The sequence below is a fragment of the Apodemus sylvaticus genome, chromosome 23 (assembly GCF_947179515.1).
Source record: "Apodemus sylvaticus chromosome 23, mApoSyl1.1, whole genome shotgun sequence".
NCBI lineage: Eukaryota > Metazoa > Chordata > Mammalia > Rodentia > Muridae > Apodemus > Apodemus sylvaticus.
Genome location: NC_067494.1, coordinates 4,690,483 through 4,716,862, shown reverse-complemented (window position 1 = coordinate 4,716,862; position 26,380 = coordinate 4,690,483). Strand labels below are relative to the sequence as shown.

The following is a 26,380-nucleotide window of genomic DNA, read 5'->3' as shown; positions in this document are numbered from 1 at the left end:
CCGGGACCTCGGGAGCACACCAGGAGCGGAAACAGGCGCGCGGGGGAGAGGAAACAGACCGGAGCCTTTGGAAGCCGGAAGAGCGTTGCGCAGCGGAAGGTGGGGTGCGGGAAGAGGGGCTCGGAACGCGGAAAGGGGAGTCAGAGGCAGGGGCTGCAGGCCGGCCGCAGGGCTGGGCCCGAGTGGCAGGCCGCGGAGATGCCCCTCCTCTCCCCCCGCAGCCGGCCGGCCGGCCGGCGTGCTGTGGCGTGAGTGGTGAGGAGAGCCTTTTAGGGCGAATCCGAGCGGGGCGGCGCGCGGCCGTGCACGGGCTCACCGCGCAGGCGCACTGCCTTCTGCTGGCCCCGGACCGTGCAGGCTCGTGAGGTTCTGGGGGCCCCCCGGGAAGTCCTGAGGCGTTACAGAGAACGTGGGAAAGTCGCAGAGCTGGCCATCCCAAAGGATGAGGAGGCGTGGGGTCAGCTCTGAACTGATTTCTGAATACTTTGGAACCCCTTGTGAGAACTGAGGTAATGTTCCGTGGGATCTCTAGAATATCTGCTTGTGAGCTAAGTGATCTTGCTTGGTTCCAACTTCTGCTGCATCTTAGTTTCGCGAAGCCGACTGTTCAACAAGAGGAGCAACCCAACTTTGACGGGAGTTATTAAAGATATCCTGCCGTGTCCCCACTTTTATCAAATCCCAAGGAGTTACACACCGGAAAGGCTTCCCTAAGGACATCACACTTTAGCACTTCTTAAGTTCCTAACTTCCACACCGGATTCTCTAAAGTGTTACTGTCTCTTGTTCCCGGTGCTACACGTTTAGAGATAAGACCTAGCCTGATCAGAGACATGGTTTGAAGAAATAGCTCCTTCACAGGGGCCTGACAGGCAGAAGAATTGTGAATTCTTGGCGAGGGAAGAGCAGCAAGACAGGTTTCTCTTGTTTGTTTTTTTGGACACCTTATTGGACTATGACTTGAAAATCAATTAATAGCTAGCTGAGGTGCAAACAGGGTGATCAGAGTTGCAACAAGGTGAATTAGAAGAATGCACTGGCTACGTGGTGAAATAGCCTTGTGGTCAGTCACGGCCTTAAGGCTACCAAATTGTTTTAAGAAAATTCTTGGAAATTCCTATTTGCCAGGCACTTTTCTCAGCACTTCGCATGCCTTCTTGGCAACTAAATTTAGTAGAACAACTTGTCAAAAGAAGAAGTTAACGATAGTGTTTGATGTGACCACAACTGTTGGTAGTGGAGATGGATTTAATGTAGTCTAGGAACTTATGTGAGATAACTTGAAATTACTGTATGGAAAACAAAAAAACCTGTAACAGTATATGCGCTGAAATTTGGGATGACAAAAATCAAGATTTGAGGAAATAAAAATTGTTTGCTTTGGTATGTGTGCGGAGAGGTGTAGGTGGTGTGTAATGTGAAAACTTGAGAAACAAGTTATATATTTCATTCTAAAGTACCTTATGATTTTTCTTTGTTAACTTTCTTATGCTAATTGTTTTAAATATGGAATTATGTTAGTTTTCTAATATAATTTAAGGACTTTTAATGGAAGAACTAGCATGTTGAATTGGAGAGGGAAACCTTTGGTCCCTGATGGCCAGAGGTGCTTTTCAGTGACGTGGCAGTGAACATGCATGTTCTCCTGGAATGATCTGTCTCATGATAGAACAGCTGCTTTGTTGTACTACCACATGACACAATTTAGTTTTGCTGTCCCCCTGAAGAAGTTTTGATAACATCGTAACTTAGACATTTTCATTGCCTTGTGATCCAGGAATAAAGGAAATAAAATAAATCTAAGCTGCACCGGAACTCTACTTATATTTTCAGATACTACACTAATTAACCAGTGTCTAACATCTTATCATCTTAGAACCCTAGCCATCATGTATCTTTAAAAAAAAAAGTTATTTTTAATTATGTATATGGGGGTGTGGTGGGCAGGTTGTATGCACAAGAATGAGATGTCAGAAGAGGCCTGGGTCTCCTGGAGCTGGAGTTACCAGCTGAAAACCAAACTCAGGTTCTCAGAATCAGTGGTAAATAATTTTAACCACTAAGTTTGTGTATTTAAAATTGGGATGAAAATATGCACAATAAGCTATTAGCACATTGCTACAATCGGATGTCCAACGCTTGGGTCAGTGAGTCTAGCAGGCTTGAGCTGTTCTTTGAATTACACTGGTACAGACAAGGAATCTGAAAGAAGGACAGAAAAGAAGGCTCAGTGTTGAAAGAGAGAGACACAGAACAAAGGAAGAAGAGAAAAATGGGGAATTAATAGAAGAATGGGCACATGTCATAATAGAAGGCTTTCTTGGAAAAGTGTGTTTTTCTAATGATGCAAAGCAACCCATTATATAAATAAGTGATCAGTGGTTTGACAGAGAAAAGGCATGATCCATTTATACCATTTATACTAATTATGCCAGATGTTGGAAGGCTAGAAAATATATCTAGGTAAAGTAGGCAAACACACACACATGTGTGTGTATATATGTTTATGTGCAAATATATGTATAAAGATTTTACTAACCTATAATAACAATTAAAATGCCAATCATTTCTATTAACTCTATATTTTATACTTTAATTTCTTGTTCTTTTCATAAACAAGGCATTAAAAAAATATAGACAAATTAATATTCTTGAAATAGCCATCTAAATCATAATCAAGTTTTCTTAGCATTTTCATTTGATGTTATAATCAGTGTGGGGAAGATCAGAACTTTTGCTTCAAATTAATTTCCTACTTGAGTTATCTCTCTACTGAAATATACTCATGAGCAAACCAAACAATTTGCAGAGCCCACAGAGCCATATATGTACCTATGTGTGTATGTATGTGTGTGTATATATATGTTATATATATTATGTATATATGTATATTTGGTATTTGGTAAGTGCACTGAACTCACTAGGCTTACTTCTGGAAATGTAGGCAACTCAACTTTACAATTTGAATCCTTGATCTTGATACTTATGTTTTTCTAGAACAGAAGTAGACCCAGCAGAACCGTGACACCTACTCTGTGTGCCCTTCTTAAGGTGAGAGGGTAAAAGTAGCTTCAAATGTCTTTTCGCAAAACATGAAGGGCATTGTGGGGGGAATAAGACTGGCCAGTAGAGAGGAAATGAAGGAAAATAGAATTGAGTAAGTCAAAATATCAGCACCAGAAAAGCAGATACACTTTGTTGCCTCCTGCAGAGAGCTCACATTTCAGACTTTCTCTGGAAATGAAAGATACCAGTCAAACTGGATTTTCTCAATTATGCTTGCTAATAATTTTTTGGTATTTACTGGTAAATTATTTCTACATCTGAAAGAATACATATAACTTCCATTAGCCTTGTGAGAGGAAAAGAAAATTACTGATATGTGTAACATAGTAACATTGGATAATATTAATAATCACTTCTGGTCTTGTCTGAAACTTAGAAATTCTGTTTTTGATGTACCAGATCAGAAAAAAGGAGAAAAAAATATTTTAAGGGGCAAGTCGTGTAATATGTTATATATGTGATACTCTGGCTATTTGGGTCCATATTATGTGTGTATGTTTGTGAGTGTGTATATGTAGTGTGAATCATGAGAGAAGAAATACAAATTTTAAGTAAAGGCCAAATCGAGAGTTTCGTACATGATTCTTTGGTTTGTAGAGAGTTATTAAAAATAATGTCAATTTCAGTATATCCCAATTGAATTATAGGGACATCCAGGTATCGGTAAGGCATGAGTCAGAGCCAGGAATATGAGAGTTGTTTCTTACAGACTTTAAGAAAACTGTGGGCAATAGAATGAAGGATCTATAACAGTCAATAAAAAAGAAAAAAATGCAAACACACACACACTGTAAGTGTTTAATGAGATACTGTTCTGGGGGGAGATACAACAACACACATGTGGGTTCAGTCCAAAGAACCAATAAGAGAGCTCAGTATCACTGCACTGAAGTGCAGTGTGATGAACTAGTGCTCTGATTGGTCTACCTACAGGGGCAGTGGTGACACAAAGCCAGTTGCCTCACTGAAAGCCCAGCCCAGCCTGGGTAAACACCCCTGAAAGCTGGAACCTTGAAGGAAAATGAGTTGTAGGTCAGCCTAGTCTACTTAACCAGACCTTGTCTTATTTTTTTTTAAACTGAAGCTTGCCTTCATTGGCAAGGTTTCCACGGTTCAAGAGAAAAGCTTATCATATCCAACAGAACAGTATAAAAACAAGAATGGGTCTCTTTTTATTGGGACAACTGTATCCTTTTTTCTTTTCTAGAAATGGCAAAAAGTCTTTTGGCTTCATCTTTGTCTGTAAGAACAAAACTCTTACAAACAGGAGTGTCACTTTATAATACGACGCATGGCTTCCACGAGGAAGAGGTGAAGAAGATACTGGAGCAGTTTCCTGGTGGGTCCATCGACCTTCAGAAGAAGCAGAATGGCATCGGCATTCTGACGCTAAACAACCCCAATAAAATGAATGCCTTCTCAGGTAACAGAGGTCTGCCCTCTCCAGACAGGGAAGAACACTAAGTCATAGCCTGCTATCATGGTTTTTGTGGTCTTTCCTGGTGAAAAATTCGTTTGAAAGTTCTGATATTCTTTGTACAACATATGCATACAGATAGGATTTTCTATAATGTGAACCAGAAATAATTTTGTAATTATGCATATGTTAATTTTTTAAGTCACGAGTATAAATCTTGATAAAAGTGCACACAGTTAAATCAATATATTTTACCATTGGACTGTGTTAACCATATTAAACTTTGATATGTTTATTGTTAGCTAATGCTACTAGGAAGCAAGGGGAAAGAGATTTCACAGATACTCTGTACGTTGATATAACTGTCATTGTTAGTTTCTACCCTTGCCTTCTAATATTTTTCAATTTCTAAGTTCTTTACTTTTTGAGGTTATAATATAACAACATCATTTCCCTCTTCCCAGACCTCTTTTTATCTTTCCCTATACACACCCTGCCTTGTTCTCTTTCAAGTTGATGAACTTTTTCATTAATTGTTTGTCTCTGTCTCTTCATCTCTCCATCTCTCCCTGCCCCCCACTGTGTGTGTGTGTGTGGGTGTGTGTGTGTGGGTGTGTGTGTGTGGGTGTGTGTGTGTTTGTACCCCTGAACACATAAGGGTAACCTGCTCAGTCTGTTACTTGTCTGTATATGTTTTCAGAACTGACCACTCAATTTTGGATAACCAAATGTTCTTTCTTGCCTGGGGAAGATTTTTCTCCCAATTTCCAACGTTCTTTAATTACCTGTAATTCTTTGTATAGGGTTGAGTCTGCACAAACTTTCCCTTGTCCAATTGGCATGTCTCTTGTTGTTGTCATCCTTCTTCAGGTCAAATTTAGGCAGCCATGTTGGTGCGACTTCATGGGTGTAGCTTCAGATATTTCTAGAAGACAACCATAAAGCAAACTCCCTCTTCCTCTGGCTTTTAAAATCTCTCCCTCCCCTCTTCCACAGTGTTCTCTAAACCTTAGGTGCAGGAGTTGGTGTTGTAGGTATATCAGTTGGAAGTGGGCTGTACAACTCTTCATTTTGATTGGTTGTGGTTTTCAGTATCACTCACTCTCAAATTGATAGAATCCTTTTCTTTAATTATTATTGTTTACACACACACACACACACAGATACATAAGTATAATCTGCTGAGTGTGTTTTTGTTGTTTGTATTTATATGGTTTCAGCACTGACTGCTTTGTATTGGTCTCACCCCAGAAGGTAATACTCTCTCAGCAGTAATTAGTTGACTAGATTCTTTGTCTGTGGTTGGGCCCAGTAGGAGTTGACACATCTATTGATACTGACATTGTTCAGGTCTTGTTTATATAAGGACTTCTAGGAAACACTGTATCAAGGCAGCCATCTTGGTATTTTCCCTCTGACAAGCTTTCCACCCCCTCTTACAGGAGCTATGATGTAGATGGATCCACTATGACTAAGCTCACTTCGATCCATTTATCTCCGCAGTGAATTTGTTCACTTGTAGTTTTCTGTGATGGCCTCCATTTGGCTGCAAAGAGACTTGTTTTATGAGAGATAGTAGCTACATTTGTCTGTGGGTATAAGGATAAGATTTAGAATGTAGTGAGGAATTAATTCTGGCCTAGCAAAGTAGTGATAGTAGAGTTTTCTTCTGGGGTCCATGACTTCCTTCACTACCACTAGGAAGTTGGCTAAGTTTCTAGTACCAGGCATGATTTCTCATGTTGAGTGGACCTTCAGTTCAAGCAGATCGTTTCTGGGAAATATGAACATGTGAGCGCTACTGAATGTACATTTAAGGAGGTTGCCTTGCCATGCCTGTCACTTTGGCTCACAGATGTCACCTACATGTAGAGCTAATGACTGCTTTCTTCCCTTTCAAAGTGTTTTTTGATACCATGGATGTTAGACCACAGAAAAAGGGCTTCCATGTTGGACCCAGCTCAAATAGTCCAAGTCCTGTGTCCAGTGTTTCAGGATTAGGTATTTACCGTCAACCTTTGAAAGACAAGCAAGAGCAACAGCAATATTCTATGTTGTTTGGGACTAGCCATTTAACGATTTCTCAGGTAGAGACTGGAGAGATGGCTCAACGGTTAAAGGCACTGACTGCTCTTCCAAAGGTCCTGAGTTCAAATCCCAGCAACCACAGGGTGGCTCACAACCATCCATAATGAGATCTGACGCCCTCTTTTGGTGTGTCTAAAGACAACTACATTGTACTTAGATATAATAATAAATAAATCTTTAAAAAAAAAAGATTTCTCAAGACTGGTCCTGGGCATTTTGTTAGTCTGGGATTCTTATGGGAAGCAATATCAGCCCAAGAGGCATTGTGTGTGTGTATGTGTGTGTTTACATATCTGTGTGTATATATATGTGTGCGTATGCATACACTTATATGTATTGTAAATATTTTCAGATATGTAAAAAATAATAAGATTCCTTGAGGTTTTATTAAAGGACCTTAGTGTTCATTGTCCCTCCTCCTTTCTCCCTTTTGTACTAATCTCCCTCCACCCTCCCTAGTTCCCGTTTCTGTTTTTCACTTTGTATCTTGTTGTTCTCTCAAGTTCTCCACCCCACCTCATCCCTTCATACTTTCTGATTTCTGTGGTTTCTCCATGTTGTATACTCTCATTTGTGGTTTCTTCATGTTATATACTCTCATTTGAAGATTTAGATCTAGAAACTGCAAATGAGAGAGGACATGTGACATTTGTCTTTCTCAGTCTGGGAAGACTGAATATAATCATTTCTATGTCTGCCAAGTTATTTGCATATTTTGTGATTTTCTTTATATTTACAGCTGAATAGTATTGTATTGTATATATGTACCACATTTTCATTACCCTTCATCAGTTGAAGGGCATTTGGGTTTTTTGTTTGTTTTGTTTCTGCTTTTCTTATGTCCTATCTATTGTGAACTGTGTGGTTGAGCAAGGGTCTGGAATGGAATGTGGAGTTCTTCGGGTATATGCCAAGGAGTACTCTAGCTGCGTCACAGTAGCTTTATTTTTAGTATTTGAGGATTGTTCATACTGATTTCTAGAGTGGCTGCACCAGTTTGCATTTTTACTTCTAGCATTTAAATTTTTATGCTCAGAAGTATTTTATACCATTTTATGTATTTACACATAATTCAATCAATTGTAGACTATGAGTTTCTAGCACTGGGCCTTTATGGAAAGACCACTTTCATTCTACTTAGGAAATTGAGACCTCCTTGATTACAGCAATGCTGACCAACCCTAATAGAATGCCAGACACAACAAGATTCATGTGTAATGTTAAATATTCTAGTAGACATCATTTAGATAGCAAAACCAAATAGGTAAAATTAATTATAATAATATACTCCATTTAACTTCCTTTATTTAAAATATTTTCACTGAAGTAAATAATATAAGAAATTTCATGTGGGGTACTTTCCTTTCTCTTTTTATAATATGTCTTTGAAATCTCGTTACGTTTAGAATACATCTCAGGTGACCACCCACATTTCAAGTGTAATTAATGGTAGTAGCTTCATATATTCAACTATGTAGGGAGACTATTAATTCGATTCATAATGTACAAAACAAGTAAAAGCAGAGATGTTTTAAGTAATAATGTTTTGATAGCATGTGTGGGGAGATGAACTCCCAGTGCCTTTGCTTAGATATAATCAAAGCAGATAACTCCAAGGCTCTGAGTATATAAGATCTCCTCCAACTCTTAAAGTTTGCTGTACTAAGTCGAAATAGTGAGTTTAAAATGAACTAGTGGTATAGTTTTTATATTCGTGGTCACCATTATTGTTTAGGCACTTAAATATCATTTGTGATTGAAGATGTAGATTTGTCTGTATAGATTTATTCTTACCCTAAATGTATGGATTATTTTTGTCTCCCAAACTATAAATAATTTGCATGTAAGAATATTTTCAAGCATGCAGGACATTCTTGAGACATTTCTATTTAAGTAGGTAGTACTTAGAAAGGATGATTTTTAGTTATTTGTGAATTCATAACATTGATCTAACATTTACTGTACCTCCTGTCACTATTGGTTATGGCAGAATATTGATTATTGACATTGTGGATATTTTTTCAAAAAAAAACAAGTCCCATGAAAAATGTTTTAAAATCCCATTAATCATATTGCAGATATTACAACCCACAATATGCATAGATATAGGTTATTTATTGGAACTTGAAATGACACTTTCTGCTGCTTCCATATGATAATCAAATGTGTAGTCCATCAACTTTGCTGCTGGTAGATCCATAAAGCAATTTTATACTGTACCTTCAGTGTGCCAGTTTTCCAACATGGCCGTAAATTACATGTTTATTAGCTCCTTTGAGGCCTAACTGACTGGTTCTGCTGAGAAGACAGTAGAATCTCACTTTGTAGTAGATTGTCTGTGTCTGGCGTGTCATAAAGCCTCACAGTCATGTCATGCTCACAAAGCTCATTCAGCTTCTTCACTGAGGCAGCATGCACCATTGTAATATATTCTAATTGTTTTGGTTCCTAGGGCATGTATGATAGTCTTACGTTTTTACCTAAATACGTTTGTCTGATTTCTCTGAATTTAAAATTTTAAGGCAGGGTCTGGTTTACATACCTTGTCTGTATAATCCATTGTATCAAAACAGTAAGCATTTGGTAAAGCTACAGTAAATATTTATTTTTTATTCGATATATTCTTTATTTACATTTGAAGTGATTTTCCCTTTCCTGGATCCCCCCTCCCTGAAAGTCCCATAAGCCCTCTTCCCTCCCCCTGTTCCACAATCTACCCCTTCCCACTTCCCTGTCCTGGTATTCCCCTACACTGCTGCATTGAGCCTTTCCAGGACCAGGGGCCACTCCTTCCTTCTTCTTGGGCATCATTTGATATGTGAATTGTGTCTTGGGTATTCCAAGCTTCTAGGCTAATATCCACTTATCAGTGAGTGCATACCATGAGTGTTCTTTTGAGACTGGGTTACCTCACTTAGGATGATGTTCTCCAGTTCCATCCATTTGTCTAAGAATTTCATGAATTCATTGTTTCTAATGGCTGAATAGTACTCCACTGTGTATATAAACCACATTTTCTATATCCATTCCTCTGTTGAGGGACATCTGGGTTCTTTCCAGCTTCTGGCTATTATAAATAGGGCTGCTATGAACATAGTGAGTATCTGTCCTAGTAGTCTTGCTTAGCACTTTACTGTATCTGAGGTTTGTTTGTGTTTTCTCTCTCTTATCTGATAGGTGTCATGATGCTACAACTTTTGGAAAAGGTAATTGAGTTAGAAAATTGGACAGAAGGGAAAGGCCTCATTGTCCATGGAGCAAAAAGTACTTTTTGCTCAGGATCTGATCTGAATGCTGTGAAGGCACTCTCCACTCCAGAAGTAAGTACATAGTCTGTGTACTTAAGAGTATTGGTATTAGGTCTTCCTTGAAAGTCTGATAGAATAGATGCACTAAACCCATCTGGTCCTGGGCTTTTTTTGGTCGGGAGATTTTTTTAATGACTGCTTCTATTTCTTTAGGGGTTATGGAATTGTTTAGATGGTTTACTACAGATTCAATGCAGTCCCCCTCACAATTCCAACTCAATTCTTCATAGAGTTATAAAGAGCAGTTCTCAAATTCATTTGGAATAACAAAAAACCCAGGATAGCAAAAACTATTCTCAACTATAAAAGAACTTCTGGAAGAATCACCATTCCTGACCTCAAGCTTTATTACAGAGCAATAGTGTTAAAAACTCTATGGTATTGGTACAGCGACAAGCAGGTAGATCAATGGAACAGAATTGAAGACGCAGAAATGAACCCACATACCTATGGTCACTTGATCTTTGACAAAGGAGCTAAAACCATCCAGTGGAAAAAAGGGCAGCATTTTCATCAAATGGTGCTGGTTCAACTGGCAGTCAACCTGTAGAAGAATGCAAATTGACCCATTCTTACCTCCTTGTACAAAGCTCAAGTCCAAGTGGATCAAGGACCTCCACATAAAACCAGATACACTGAAGCTTATAGAGGAGAAAGTAGGGAAGAGACTTAAATACATGCACAGGGGAAAATTTCCTGAATAGAACACCAATGGCTTATGCTCTGAGATCAAGAATCAATAAATGGGAACTCATAAAATTGCAAAGCTTCTGTAAGGCAAAGGACACTGTCAATAGGACAAAATGGCAACCAGCTGGTTTGAGACCACATGAAGCCCAAGAAGGAAGACTAACGTGTGGGTACTTCGGTACTTTTTAGAAAGGGGAACAAAATACTCACAGGAACAAAGTGTGGAGCAGAGACTGAAGGAAAGGCCATCTACAGGATTGGGCAAATATCTTTACTAATCCTACATCTGAGAGAGGGCTAATATCCAGTGTATACAAAGAACTCAAGAAGTTAGATTCCAGAGAATTAAAAAGTGGGGTACAGAGCTAAACAAAGAATTCTCAACTAAGAAATAGCAACTGGCCAAGAAGCACCTAAAGAAATGTTCAACATCCTTAGTCATCAGGGAAATACAAATCAAAACAACCCTGAGATTCCAGCTCACACCAGTCAGTATAACTAAGATTAAAAACTCAGGTGACAGCAGATGCTGGCGAGGATGTGGCGAAAGAGGAACACTCCTCCACTGCTAGTGGGATTTCAAGCTAGTGCAACCACTCTGGAAATCAGTTTGGCGGTTCCTCAGAAAATTGGGCATAGTGTTACCTAAGGATCCAGCTATACCACTCCTGGGTATATACCCATAATATTCTCCAACATATAACAAGAACACATGCTCCACTATGTTAATATCAGCCTTATATATAATAGCCAGAAGCTGGAAACAACCCAGATGTTGTTCAACAGAGGAATGGATACAGAAAATGTACATTTATACAATGGAGTACTAAACAGCTATGAAAAAACAATGAACTCGTGAAATTCTTAGGTAAATGGATGGAACTAGAAAATGTTACACTGAGTGAGGGAACCCAATCACAAAAGAATGTACATGGTATGCACTCATTGATAAGTGGATATTAGCCCAAATGCTCAGAATACCCAATATGCAATTCATAGACTACATGAAGTTCAAGAAGAAGGAAGACCAAAGTGTGACTTCTTTGGTCCTTCTTAGAAGGGGGAACAAAATACTCATGGGAGGAAATATAAAAACGAAGTGTGGAGCAGAGACTGAAGGAAAGGCCATCTAGAGACTGCCTCACCTGGGGATACATCCCATATATAGTCACCAAACCCAGACACTATTGTGGATGCTAAGAAGTGCTTGCTGACAGGACCCTGATCTAGCTGTCTTCTGAGAGACTTTGCCAGAACCAGACAAATACAGAGGCAGATGCTGGCAGCCAACCATTAGACTGAGCATAGGATCCCCAATAATGTCCCCAATGGAGGAGTTAGAGAAAGGACTGAAAGTGCTGCAGGGGTTTGCAACTCCATAGGAAGAACAACAATATCAACCAACCAGACCCCCCCCCACCAGAGCTCTCAGGGACTAAACCACCAACCAAAGAGTACACATGGGGGGAGCCATGGCTCCAGCTACATATGTAGCAGATGATGGCCTTGTCAGACATCAGTGGGAGGAGAAGCCCTTGGTCCTGTGAAGGCTTGATACCCCAGTGCAGGGGAATTCGAGGGCAGGGAGGCAGGAATGGGTGGGTAGGTGAGTGGGGGAACATCCTTATAGAAGCAGGGGATGGAATGGGATAGGGGGTTTCAGGGTTGGGAACCAAGAAAGGGGAGGGGTTTCTCTAAGTCCTCCATTCATTTGAAATGTAAATAAAGAAAATATCCAATAAAAAAATTTAAAAAAAGAAGAGAGGACCAGAGTCAACTGGTGATAAGTTAAAGAGAAGATGATATGGAACAAGGAGAACTCATTCATTTTGACAAATGGAGTATTAAAAGGTTTTGGGACAAGGTTGAAAGCCATATTATACTGGATTAAAGATGGTATGGCTTTTATGAAAAATCTAGGAATCAGAGCCTTAGAATGCAAAATCCCAAAACTCATTCTAACTTCTTTATTTTACATGTATCTTCCTAGCAGTAGCATGTGACAGAGTCCTATGTTTCCTGAAGTGACTGTGCATGAAACTCTACTCTGTTCTTGGAAGCTGTAATTGTCATGGTTGGCTGTCATCTTGATGGTATTTAGAATCACCTTAGAAATAAAGCTTTGGACATTGTTGTGAGGAATTATGTAGACTGAGTTCATCGAGACGGGAAGAACACCATAAATGTGGGTGATGCTGCACAGGCTGAGTCCTGGTGTGAGTGAAAGCAAGCGGGCTGAGCATGTCCACCCACAGCTGCCCTCTGACTGAGGATGCCACACTCCCAGCTACCAGGCCTTCCTTGCCACTCTTACTACTTGCCTCACACTATTACACCAAATCCTCCTTCCTTCTATAAGTAAACTTCTGTCTGTAGAACTTTTGCCACATCAGCAAGAAAAATAATCAACTCGGGTTACAGTCTGACTAACCTAGTGTCACCATCCTGTGCTCAAGATCTAGGAGAACTCACAGCACTATTTATACTTCAGCCTCATAATTGGAAATGAAAACACTAATTTTCAAAAAGTTTGGCCTTGTTCCTTTTAAAAATCTGAATTTAAAAAGCACCTCTTTATTTAATATAATCATATTTTTGTTTATTTTTATTTAAAGAATGGAGTGGCCTTATCTATGTTCATGCAAAACACCTTAACAAGATTTATGAGGTAATGTATCTTTCTTTTAAAAATAGGATTTTTAACAGACTGGGGTGTGTAACTTATTACTGCATTATCTGTACATTTTCTATAGCTGAACTTCGTATTGTAGCTGTTGTGATGATGGGCTGTTACAAGGTCTGATTACAAGGGCTGTTACAGCAAAGAGGCAGGGTGGCATGCAAGACTCCCCCAGGATGGAGAGAAGGCAAGAGAAGCAGACTGCATCCACCAGACAGAAGAACTGAATAGGCAAAAGTGGGTTTACACTGCACCTAGATAAGGAAAGGGAGAAAAAGAAATTTGTGCATTTAAGGTTACAATCTCAGTATGCTTTGAATCTTTCTGATTTTGTCCTTAAGATCTATTTATGTATATGAGTACACTGTCACTCTCTTCAGACATACCAGAAGAGAGAATCGGATCCCATTACAGGTTGTTGTGAGCTACCATGTGGTTTCTGGTAATTGAGCTCAGGACCTCTGGAAGAACAGTCAGTGTTCTTAACTATTGAGTCATGTCTTCAGCACTCTCTCTGATTTTTTTTTTATTCTTAATACAAGCATTTTAAAAGTATGAAAACTAAGAAAATATATATTTAAGCATGCTTATTCGACATTTCTATATTAGTACTCATTTGAGAGTCTAGAAAAAAATAGAATCATAACATTGCTGCTTTAAATATCATTTCCTTAACTCCTGTTTACTCCTACCACACTAAAATTTACTCTTTCTTTTCTAGTTTAAAACTCTTTTATTTTAAAGATTATTTTATATGTATGAGTGTTTTGCTTGGTTGTCTAGAGCCTTCAGAGACCAGAGGAAGGCATCAGATCCCCTGGAACTGAAATTATGGATAATTATTAGCTACCATGTTGGGTGCTGGAGATTGAACCTAGGTCCTCTGCAGGAAAGCAAGCCACTAAGCTATCAATCAAGATAGATTTATTTTTTCATTCTTTTAATTATCTATCTACTTATCTGTCTGTCTGTCTGTCTATTGGCAGGGTGTTATGTAGCCCAGTTTGATTACAAACTTATTAGTTGAGACTGACCTCAAACTCCTGTTTTCCTTGCTTTTATAAGTGCCTGGATTACACGTATCACCACATCTGGCTAAAAGTTATTCTTGTTTAAGTAATCCTTTCTATGTGGGAGTAGGGCATCTTAAGAAAATATTTAGTTAGGTGAGACCAATAGCTTTCCATTTTGGTTAGAATCTATAAAAAAAAATGCATACTTTGAAAACACTTTCTATCTTTCTAATAGTATTCTCACAGTGTTCTAACATAATTTATTTTTATTTCATTATTATTTAAGACAAGGTTTCAACTCTATAGCCCTGACTGTGCAGAAACTCACTAGAGCAGACTGACCTTGTACCCTTAGAAATTAATTTGCCTCTCAAGTGCTGGGATTGAAGGTGTTTACCAATGCCTGCCCACCTTCTAATATCTTCCTCTGGTCTCTGAAGGCTCTAGACACATATATAGAGTACATAATATAAACACCTAGGCCAAACACTCATAACTATAAAATCATCTCTAAAAGAGTTTTAACCTATGGGGGGAAAACATAAATTCCAGTGTGGTGGAAGCAAACAGGAGTTAAGGCAAGATATATATATATCTTGATGTGTGTGTGTGCATATGTGTATGTGTATATATATATGTATATACATATATATGTATATATGTATATATATATATGTATATATATGTATATACATATATATATATGCCTCTTTATAAAAAAGAAACTGTAAGGTTTATTTTAAATGATAAGTAATGTTAATATTATAGGAGCAGCCTATGGCCATTTAGTTGTTTGATGGAAATCTTAAATACTTGATTTTTGTAGCTCTCTGTTTTAGACCAGATTATCCCATCAGATATGACCATAATAACCCCACCCTGGCTGTAGAGCCATAAATTAAAGCAAGCAGAGTGACTGTGCTGATGTCCTAGGTTCCTCATTTAGAAGATAGTGTCTGCTTTACTATCCACCAGGCAGTGACCGGCAGGCACTTGGCTGGCCCACTCGAACACCAGCGTGGCTAGTTTGTGGCATCATGCCACTTTTCTTCTGCTGGTGCTCTTGATGGTTCCTGTTACTAGCATTGAGAAATGTTGAAGATTTTAAGATGATTGTATATAAATGATTACTAACGTTAGAATAATTCACATCTATTTTCCCTTCAATATACAGACTACCATTAATAAGTGTTGCTCTGGTTCAAGGCTGGGCAATGGGTGGAGGAGCAGAACTTACTACAGCATGTGATTTCAGGTAAGATAAAAACTATATGCTGTAGGCATTAAAAATAATTAGCGTATGATTGGAGTTAGTTTTACCATTTCAATATTTCATATATGCTTAAACAAGGTAATCAATTAATGAATGTTTCAGTCCTTAAAGTAGAAAATTTTTAGTTTAGTGCAGCTATTAGTCAATTAATACATTTCTTTAAAAAATAATAAAACACAGTGACTATTAATAAGTCAAATCCATATTAGCAAAGATCCTAAGAAGGAAAGTCATGGAAGTCACAAGAAGGAAACTACAAATCCAAGAGAATTATTCAGAGGTTAGCAACTGAAGAACACAAGAAGAGAAGAAGCTGGGCAGAGGCCATGGGGCTGCAGTTCTCCTCAAGAGGGTTCTGAGATCCATGCTTACACTATCCGTGGCTCACAGCCACTTCACAGATGGAGAGCAGAGTTGCCGGGCACTCTGGGAGCTGATAGGTCTTCCTTAGAATAATTCTCAGCTCTTGGTAGCTATGTAGGTACAGAGGCCATAGAATTTGATGCTTTGCACAGGCTTAGTGCTATCTATCCCAAAGACTGTAGGAACAACTGTGAAGAAACCTCTCTGTTCTTTTATATGCTTGTCCTAAGATCTGTAAAAATGGAGGAAAACAGCACCACATTGAACTGTTCCATATTGACAGCTTTGAGAAGTCCCCAGATCCTTGAAGTCTTATTAAAGAGTTGTACTTTCAAGAAATGTAGATGCTTTTATTTTTAAAGATACACTTGATCCTTTTCCAGTTTAAAAAATGTTGTGTATTATAGGCAACTAAACTAGGAAGGCAGCAAGGAGCCTGAGCCTGGCACCAGATATACTGTCTGCTGCTTCTACCTGTCTGACGTGTGTGTGTGTGTGTGTGTGTGTGTGTGTGTGTGTGTGTGTGTGTTTAGCATAATGCTGTATCTGTGGCTTTTCCACCCATGCCCCAGTTCACATAGCTAGCTACCTTTCCTCAGCTCTATTCGTACAACTTCCTTTGAGTCTAGGCAGGGAATCTCCATGGTTTTTTCTTTCCCAGAGTTCTCTTTCTGCAGGATATCCCACCTTCCTATCCTGCCTTTTTCTATAAGTCATAGGCTTTCGATTTTAACAAATTCATGCCCTAGGCAGGCATGGAAGGACACAGACACTTCTTCACACAGTGTACAAGTATATCACTTCAACATAACGCTTACTGTTAATGTACACAAAATATTAAAGTGGTCTTAAAGTTACCTTATTTTACCACTATAGCTTTTAGTAGAAAAGTCAATAAAAATTATCTGTCATACCTTAAAACTACTCTCTTTGTTTGACATACTTTCACTCATAATATTAACTTCATTTTGGTTTTTTGTAAAGTACTTTATTTTTATGTTTTTAAGGTACTTTATAGCAATACAGTTTATATATTAAATAACTATTATACAATGATTTGATATAATTTTAAACAGAACACAATTTCAGATCCAAAAATCTTCCCCATAGAGGGGAAAAAATAGTATTTTTCTTGTTTGCATGTGTGAAAACCAGAAGAGGGCATCAGATCCCCTGGAACTGGAGTTAAGAGGGTTTTACCTGTGATGTGGGTGCTGAGAATCGAACTTTCATTCCATATATGAGGAATAAAAATGATCTTAACTGCTGAACCATCTCTCCAGCTCCTAGAATCACTTTGTCTAAATGTGTTTAATTTCTTGTTTTCTGCATACTATTTAGATTTCATCCTTTAAAATGTTGACGCATACACTAAGAGACAAGTTTCAGTCAATTTTTGACCTGATTTCTAAAGCTAAGGACCTGACCCTTCTGTTTGGTAAATAGCATTCTGGATGTTTCATTAGGTTATGTTGATTAGAATTACAAAAGCTTTTGTTTTTAAATAATCTTATATTGAGATCTTAATTACATGTAGTCAAATGCATCCATTTTAATTGTGCATTATAAAGGAATTTTGATGACTGCATATATCCATGTAACCACTGCAGTTAAGATATAGAACATTTTTATTTCTCTTATGTGCTTATTAATAATGCAATACTAAACATGAGTACACAGGTATCTCTGCTGTATGATGACTTAGATTTCAAAAAGTCTAGCCCCTGAACTTATACACATAGCTGAATGGTGCGGTAGATCTTTCTGTGTAGGCAAGCGCATCTGAACTGGAATTCCTTCCACCTCATCCTCCCAGAGGACTCGATTATAGGCTTTTACCTCTCTACACTGCTTTTCCAAAGAGCAAATATTTTTACTTTTTAAAGTATGTTTAGTTTTTCATTTTAAAATATTGACAAATTTCCAAAAATGTTTACTTAGTCTCCTTGAATGCTAGTTGCCAGGATACAATTACAAATCAAAAAAGTCAAAGAGAAACAGTATTTTAACTAATCTGCAGATGCCATTCAGTTTTTTTTTGTTACTGTTTTAATATCCTTATTTGTGGTATGGGATCCCATCAAGAATCGATTTTGCTTGATACAGATATAGCCATCCTCACCTTTTATAGTTAACCTTTCTGTCCATTATTATATACTTGCTATGTAACTAGAGCATAGGTTCTGGTAGATCATAGGTCACTGAATTAGGATCATGCGTCTTCACTTTTCTGAGGAACTGCGAGCTGAGCTCACGGATGTGTTGGCAATCTGTCTGCCACTGAGCTGCATCCCCTGGCATTTTGATACTTTAATATTGAGATGGGTTCTCACCAAGTCACTGGGGGAGAACTTTAAGAAGTTGTTGATCTGACTTCTGCCTCTGGTTTTCAGGAAACTAAGGTTAGGGATACCAGGCCAGGCTAGAGGTGTGATCTTTTTATAGTATTGCAACCTCTGTCTTGTCTAATTGGTAGTTTTGTACTGTTTTATACTCTTTATTGCTATTGATTTTATTTTAGTCTACCATCTTCTTAAAAAGTTATTTTTATTTGCATGCGTGTTTTGGCTATATGTGTACATGTGTACCACACGGTGCTCTCAAGAGGGCAGATATTTTTGTTTAATGACTTGATTCTCTCTGTTCTTTCTTACTGTTCTTTTCTTAACTCATTGTAGATTATGTGTTATTCTGTTTACTTCTATTGACTACCTAAACACATACACACACACACACACACACACACACACACACACACACACACGGGTGGGGGGTATAAAGAGACAGAGTTTTCTTCTAGTTTTGAATTAACAGTATGTATCTTAAAGTGGTCAGAGCCCTATGCAAAAATCTTAAACTAATTGAAGTAAGATATTGGGATAATACACTATATGTTTATTTCTTTTGTTCTGCCCTTTGGGTATTATCTTTATGTTGCTTCTATGCATTATAATGCCACAGTTGCTATATTTTTGCTTTAGGCAATTATCATTTAAATAAATATATATAATGAAAGTAAGTTATCAAGCCAATTGTTTATATTTCTATCAGAATGAATATTTGAGTTCAGTATGTTGGTTATCACCTGAGGTGATCTAGAATACTTCAAAGACAAATCATTGGGCATACCTAAATTAGATTAATTGAGGTGTGAAGATCTCCCTTACTGTGGGTAGCACCATTTCATAGCCTAGGGCTCTGGTCTGTATCAAATACGTGCAGAGCACCAGGACTTACAACTTTGTTTCCTGAGTGTCCTGAGAGGGCAGAGCAGCCCTCCCATTCCAGATATCATAACCTCCTTGTCATGACAGTGAACCCTCAAAAATTGAGCCTGCATAAACTCTTCCCTCTCTCCCTTCCTCCCTCCCTCCCTCCCTCCCTCCCTCCTTCCTTCCTTAGTTTCTTGTTAGAATTTTGACATCTCAATGAAGAGAGTAGCTATCACAACTACACTTAGTCACTCTATAGATTTTTGTCACATATTTTTTTTAAAGTCATAAATGAAGATGAAAGTTTTCCTAACAAGGAATTCTTTTGGCATTATTTTGTTGAATGCTCACTTGTTTAGAAACTAAGTTTTGATAAGGCACTCTTAACATTTTGTTACATATATAGATGTATATCAAACACAAATATTCTGATTCATGTGTTATTACAAAATCAGAACCTAGGAACCATGACTCAGTCAACAGTGGGAACCTGGCAACACTGCTGGAGCCCCCACTTAACCATCGTAGTCACACCCTCTCACTTTGACACAGCATTAAAATGTGCTTTTGCATTTCAACTTCTTATCACATAGGATAATAGACATAAGCAAACTCATGAATAACAAAATTTTTGCTTTTCATTTGATAATTAAGGACTTGTTTCAATTAACAGTTTTTTTTATCTCAGAAACTTTAAAATTGTTTTGATGTAGGAAACTATTTATCAAGATCTCAACCTCTTTGAAAACCAGTATAAAGGAATGGATTCATAGATGCAATGGAAAAAAGAGAAAAGGTCATTTCATGTTATAGCACCCTCTGCTGTCCTGACTTCAGACTGCATTAGGGGCCTCTGTTTTGTTCTTTGAGGAAACAGTCACATGGCTTTATGGGTGATGTGAAACTAAATAGGAAATGCTTCATGTATAACTTGATTGAATGTTTCCCTTATTTTACCCAGAGAAACAAGTATTTAGAGAGTATAGAATTCAAATATGTAATTATATAAACATAAAACATCTTTAAAGAGTTTTAAGCTATATGCATACAGGTACAAATAAACTGTTCTTCCATAGAACCATAAGTTAAGAATTTTTAGATGCTCATTGATAAAAATAAAAATCATTTGATGTTATATCTGGTGCTCTTCTTCAAGTGTTTACTAGATCTTTGTGCTACCTTTTATATTAATTTTCCTTTCCATAATTTGGAATACTTAGGATTTAGGATGAAAGTAAAAAAAATCAGAGAAGACAATCAGATAAATACTGTATCATTCTAGAGTTTAGCATATTATGGATCTTACTGAATATTTGTTATGATATACATGATTATGTGTCCATGCAGTAACATACCTGATAGGTTTTTAAAACAGTTTTCTAGTAAAAGCATGGTCACTTTTATGGAAATGACTCCATAGTCAGTTCAACATTTTTTAGCACTTCTATAAGCCAAGTATAGCCATCTACATCCATGTCTTTGGTTTCTAAAACTTGTATGTATTTGTTATTTGCTAAAGAATTTACTCACAGCTAATTAAATCCCATATCAGGATTTTGCATGTTTTGTTGCAAATAACATGTAGTCAAACTACAATCTAAAAGTATTAAATAGAAAGGCACAGCAGTAAATCCTTCCTCAGATTCAGATTGCATGCACTTGTGCGTGGCCTGGAGAAAGCTCACGCCATTGGAGCCCGTCTGTCTAGAGGTGAGCCACCCCTGTGAACAGTGCAGTGCTGACACCTGCCTGAGTCACGAGGAGCTATCTACGTTGTCAAGACCTTATCCTGGCACCACATGGACTCATACACACTCAATCAGATTTTTACTCAATAATTGCTATAGATTAATGATAGTGGGAATGTGATTTCAGTATACAGTTAAATTTGATTTATTACTGGCCTTAATTTGTAGGTGTATTTCATTATATCAACTTTCTTGTTGGTATATATGTTTAGGGAAGTTAAATATATAGGATCTGATGCTAGGTGTGCTACCTTCTGTAGAGAAATGGGAGATAACAGAAATATTTTTTGTTTAAGTGAAGAAAAACTTGATTCTTACCATAGAAGTTTGAAAACCATCATCCTGGATTTCTGAAACCTTTTTATATGCACATCCCAAGAACAGCTATAGTATTAAAAGTGAGGGCTCCAGACAGGACTGCCTGCTGGATAACAAGGTAGTGGTACCTCAATTCATGCTAGTGAAGGCTTTTCCCAATGCCCAATGATTTACATGATATCTGCAAACATCAAACGCTTTCATAGTACTGTACTAAAAAGGTAAGTTCCTATTTAAAATATGTATTTTAGCTCCTTTTAACGTACTTAATTTTCTTAGCCCTGATAATTGTTTGGAATTCATGCAGATGACATTTTCACCCAAGCTCCTCTTCTTTTTCCAGGCAGATGGAAATAACTTGGTATGAATAATAGCCCTTCCCCAACCCCTCAGTCACCAGCTGGTAATAGATTTACTGTATGCAATTGTCAGAAACATTCTCCTGAATCAGACATTTCATGTGAATCTCTCTAAGAGAATATGGACTTTTATAAAAACAAAAAGGCTGAGGTGAGGGCTAGGAAAATAACCCAGATAAATGAATATTATCAAGTTAATACTAGTTTTTAACAAATTTTACTTCTAGGAAATATACTGGTTATGCATTGTCTATCCTGTTCCACCTAACCTTTATAATACCAGTGTAATACATTTTTTAATATGAATGTTGTTACCTATATTTCCTAGTTTCCCTGAAAAAACCTTAAAGGCATAAATGTCTGGTTCTTTCCAATCCCATGTCTAGATAAATAAAACATTTTTCATTATTTGGAAAGAAAAACATATGTCTGTCTTATGGTCTTCATTAATGTAATCATCATTGAAAGATGGCCCACTACCATGATAGGTTTCACAGTATAAAGATAGTTGTTCTAATTTTAAATGAATTAAAGATTTTATAATACTGACAAGGAAACAATTTAGAATTCCTACAGACAGTGTTTCTGTGCCAATCTGTTTAATAGTTATAGCAAAAGCAAATACACAAAGCTTATTGTGTGTGTGGCTACAAAACATACTTTAATGTTTCTAAGTAAAAGTATATTACAGCACAGGATCATAGATTTTTAAAATAAAACATAGTTCCTCTAATTTATAAAGGAATTGGAAAGTACATGTTCTAAGTATTCGTTATATAGGAACACATTTGATAACTAATGTTCTGTGGCATGAGAACTGCTTTATAGATCAGCAAACTCAGGCCAAGAAAGGGCAAGTAACGTCTTAGAGTCTAAATGATGATATTCCTCTTCCCGTCTGTGTGTCCTGTTCCATGGCTGTGCTCTCTGCGGCACAGAGTCTGGCTGCGGCTCCATGCACTGCACAAGCAAGCTCTGCGCTCTTCTAGCTCAGTACATACCCCGCCTTTTATCACAGGCCATGATACCTTCCTTCATCAATGAACACTTTAAAAACTGGTTTTCTTGTATGCGTTTTATAAAACACGTCCTGTTGAGTAGTAAGTTCATTTAAAAATGTTCTTGGATATGTTTCCTAACCCTGAAACTTGGGGTTAACTCATGGGAAAGTTGCAGCACAGAGTAGTCTTTCCTTAGGTCAGCATTTGATCTGCAGCCCTGTCAAAGTACAAGTCAGGCCACAAAGATGGCTCAGGAGGTAAAGATGCCTGGGCTCAACCTTTGCCGCACTTGGCAAAAGGGGAGAACCATTTCCCATATGTTGTCTTGAGACCTGCAGGGTGGGCTGTGTTGTGTGTGCACGCGCCTGTACACACACAAAGTAATTGTCTGCCTAGTGTGAGTAGTTTTTCCTGTAAATGTTCCATTCAAATAGCTTAAGAAACATCTCACATCTGATGAATTTCATCTCTTCCTTGCCATATGTCAGTGGAACATAGAACGTTTATGTCAAAGGAAATTTAAGGGTTTTATAAATGGAATATTATGTCTGTAATTATAAGGGCTACGTCTTCTTTATGGACACATAGACTCTCCCTAGCAATAAGCATTTCAGTTAATACTAGGTAACTGCATGTAAACTCTAGAATTACTGCATAATCCTGGGAGATGATGAAGCAGTTTCTATTTTAAGATATGTCTTATCGATCCAATGATTTCCTCTTGAATTATATTTTCCAAGACTTGAAAATTTAAAGTTTAACTTTGTGAGGCTAATAATCTCATAAAAGGTTTTTGGCTGGGTGCTGTGTATCTGTCACTGTTGAAACATCTTTTGTTATCGCCAGTGGATTTTCAAAATTATGTTTAATGCATACTAAAGGGTACATCAACACCAGCACACTAGCTATGTAATTTATAAAGGACATGTCTTTCTTGAGGGAGTTTGGCTCTGTGATCCAAGGCACTTTCCTCCCAGACCGACAACCCAACCAAGTCCACATCTGAAAGATTCACATGGTGAAGAGAGAAGCAGCTGACCTCCATACATATGCCAAGGCATGTGTGCCCCACACACGTATGAAAAGTAATGTGATAAAACGTTAAAATACTGACAGAAGTGACCTTGTAAAATGAAGAAACAAAGCATACATAAGGATGGTTACCTAGCTTTCTGAGAAGCACTGGATTCATGCAGTGTTACCTACATTGTACCAATATCTACTGCCTTACTGATTTTTATGTTCAGTTATAAATAAGTCTACACTTTCCTTATATCATCTTCTCAGCAGCTGTCATAGCTAAGCCAGCATGTGCCAAATCCAAAATTTGGTGTAAAATCTGGCATATTTAAGTAATTATGCTACTTAAGAGTAGCAAATATTTCCATTTCCACAACTATTAGGTATTATTATATTTTGCAAATTTAATTCCTTCCCAAATTTGTGGCAGATCCCATTATGGGATTAGATTCAGGTCTTTTTGATAAAGATTGCTCTGCTCAACCCATTTAAAACTATCTGTTGAAGCTGTTTCCATAGACTTGACTGGAGAAGTAGTTGCTCATTACTGTTCCCAGTGGATTAGTAGGCTTTTGCCGGAATTCTCCACTGTAGTATTTCACGATTCAAGGTCAGGCTGCAGTGTAAGACACTTGGTACTATGAGAACTAAGTCGTCCACAGTTGAATGTACAGTGTGTTGGAAAGGCAAATCGCTTCAGCCCTTCTTTTTTACTGAGTAGTTTTCAAAATGACTATCCTTAGGAAAATATTAAAATTTCAGTTTGACATTTACTTAGTTCAAATTAGGTTTCCACATTTTTTTAAGCCTACTATTGTTGGTTTTAAAAAACATTTCACAGGTACCCTTCCTAGAAACACTGAACACTTTAGAACTTTACAGGACCTTCATTACACAAGTAGATGTGAGGCTTCTTTCAACATCCACCAATTATTCTCTTTATGAACTGCTGTATCCATAAAAACACTAATTGGGTATAACTCCTACAGGAACATAATGCTGTCAGTCCAATCCAAGCTACTGCCATCTTCGTCTTCCTTACTGTTATTACTGCTTCTGCTTTGATCTGTGCCATGAGATAAGCATCCAGACACTGAAGCCACCTGTCTAGGGACAAGTCCTGCTGTTACTAAAGCTGTATGACTTTGGATGAGATATTTGGCTTCCACTGCATACTTTCTCAACCATAAAAATGAGAGTATGTCATAGTTACTTTGAGAATTTGTTAACATAAAGTTCCTTAAATGTGAGACTTGAGTTTTTAACGAAGTTTGGAAAAATTGGAACACAAATGTTACTTTCAAAAGCAAGAGTTTGTTGACTAGTACATGGTAAATTAAATTCTAGCTGGGGGCATTTTCCAACAATTTTATGTCTGCCTTAAAAGATCGGTGATTTCCTGTCAGACCATGATTCTTGTATATATGTATAGTTACAGTTTTCCTTGTTTTTACAGGTTGATGACTACGGAAAGTGTGATTAGATTTGTCCACAAGGAGATGGGTATAGTTCCAAGCTGGGGTGGAGCTAGCCGGCTGGTTGAAATCATTGGCAGCAGACAAGCTCTCAAAGTGTTAAGTGGAACTCTCAAACTGGATTCCAAAGAAGCTTTAAATATAGGCTTGGCTGATCAGGTCTTACAGTCCTCAGATGAAGCTACGGCTCTGGAACAGGCACAAGAGTGGCTGGAGCAATATGTCAGTGGACCTCCACAAGTCATTAGAGGCTTAAAAAAATCTGTCTGTTCTGGCCGAGAACTGTATATGGAGGAGGCATTACAGAATGAACGAGATGTTTTGGAAACACTGTGGGGTGGACCTGCAAATTTGGAGGCTATTGCTAAGAAAGGAAAGCATACCAAGTAGTTTTTAAAATGTTGAGTGCACTACAAGTGAAGCTGCAAGGGAACATGAGGAGGTGAGACGATATTAGAGATGAGCATACGGAGCCATTCGAAGGGGACTGAAAATATGTGTGTTTGGTTTGGGTGGTGGTCTCCAAAAATTTTAGTTCAGTGCTCCATTGTCTTTCTTAACATTGAACACTTCTATCAATTTCTACATTCCTGTAGTAATTCTTAGCCTGGGCTTGATGTTTTGTAACATACTAATTTAACTTTTAAGAGAGGGTCTTAAACTTGCTATGTAGCCAAGGGAAGTCTTGAATGCCTGACCCTCCTGCCACCACCTCAGAAATACTCGTTAATATGCTGTTTCTAACCCAAACTTTATATCCATTCCAGAATTCACTTACTAAAAATTGTATAAAAATTACCTTCTAACCAGTCTCAACAATACGTTAAAGACACTCAAAATAATGACTTTTTTGTCGTTTGTTTTAGCACTCCGTTAATGTGATATTCCTAGTACAAAGAATTTAGAAGTATGTAAATACAGGATCCCACTTTTTGAAGGAAACAGACAGAGGGACAAATTCTCAATTCTGTGTTCGTCAGTACTTCCTACCTTGCCAAGCCATATGAAGTGGGCTTACTGGATCTATAACACTATGATTGTAAGTTTTCTGTGTAGCCCAGACAGTAATACCACTGACAGAGACCTGTAAATATAAATTAATGGTATTAGCTGCTTGAGAAATTTAAATCTCATGGCCTTTGGATCTTTTCCCACATCTGTTTATTCCAAACCCAGTGCCCAGTGATAGCTTCTCTTTCCATATTCTCTTCTGAAGGAATCCGAGTTACTTCTGTGTAAGGAACAGTTTGAATAAAATACAATCAATTCGAACCTCACCTTTTAATCATTTTTTTAGCCATAAATACCAAAATGCCCCCATCCCTTTTCCAGACTCAAAACAAGAAACA

The 26,380-nt window shown here is 37.8% G+C and overlaps 1 protein-coding gene across 4 annotated transcripts; it reads left to right on the top strand.

Annotated features, from left to right (window-relative positions):
- Echdc1 (ethylmalonyl-CoA decarboxylase 1) lies at positions 1–26,303 on the top strand. 4 transcript variants are annotated; one of them, XM_052169211.1, is made up of 7 exons: positions 1–99; positions 2,998–3,051; positions 4,274–4,489; positions 9,749–9,891; positions 13,185–13,237; positions 15,437–15,517; positions 25,013–26,303. In XM_052169211.1, exons 3-7 carry the CDS (start codon positions 4,276–4,278, stop codon positions 25,419–25,421), a joined length of 900 nt encoding a protein of 299 aa, XP_052025171.1. In that variant the 5' UTR covers positions 1–99; positions 2,998–3,051; positions 4,274–4,275; the 3' UTR covers positions 25,422–26,303. The 4 variants fall into 4 exon arrangements, with proteins under 4 accessions (XP_052025171.1, XP_052025173.1, XP_052025172.1 ...); XM_052169213.1 differs by having other exon boundaries at positions 28–99; positions 3,003–3,051; XM_052169212.1 differs by lacking the exon at positions 1–99 and adding an exon at positions 411–509 and having other exon boundaries at positions 3,003–3,051.
- Positions 26,304–26,380: the final 77 nt, after the last annotated feature.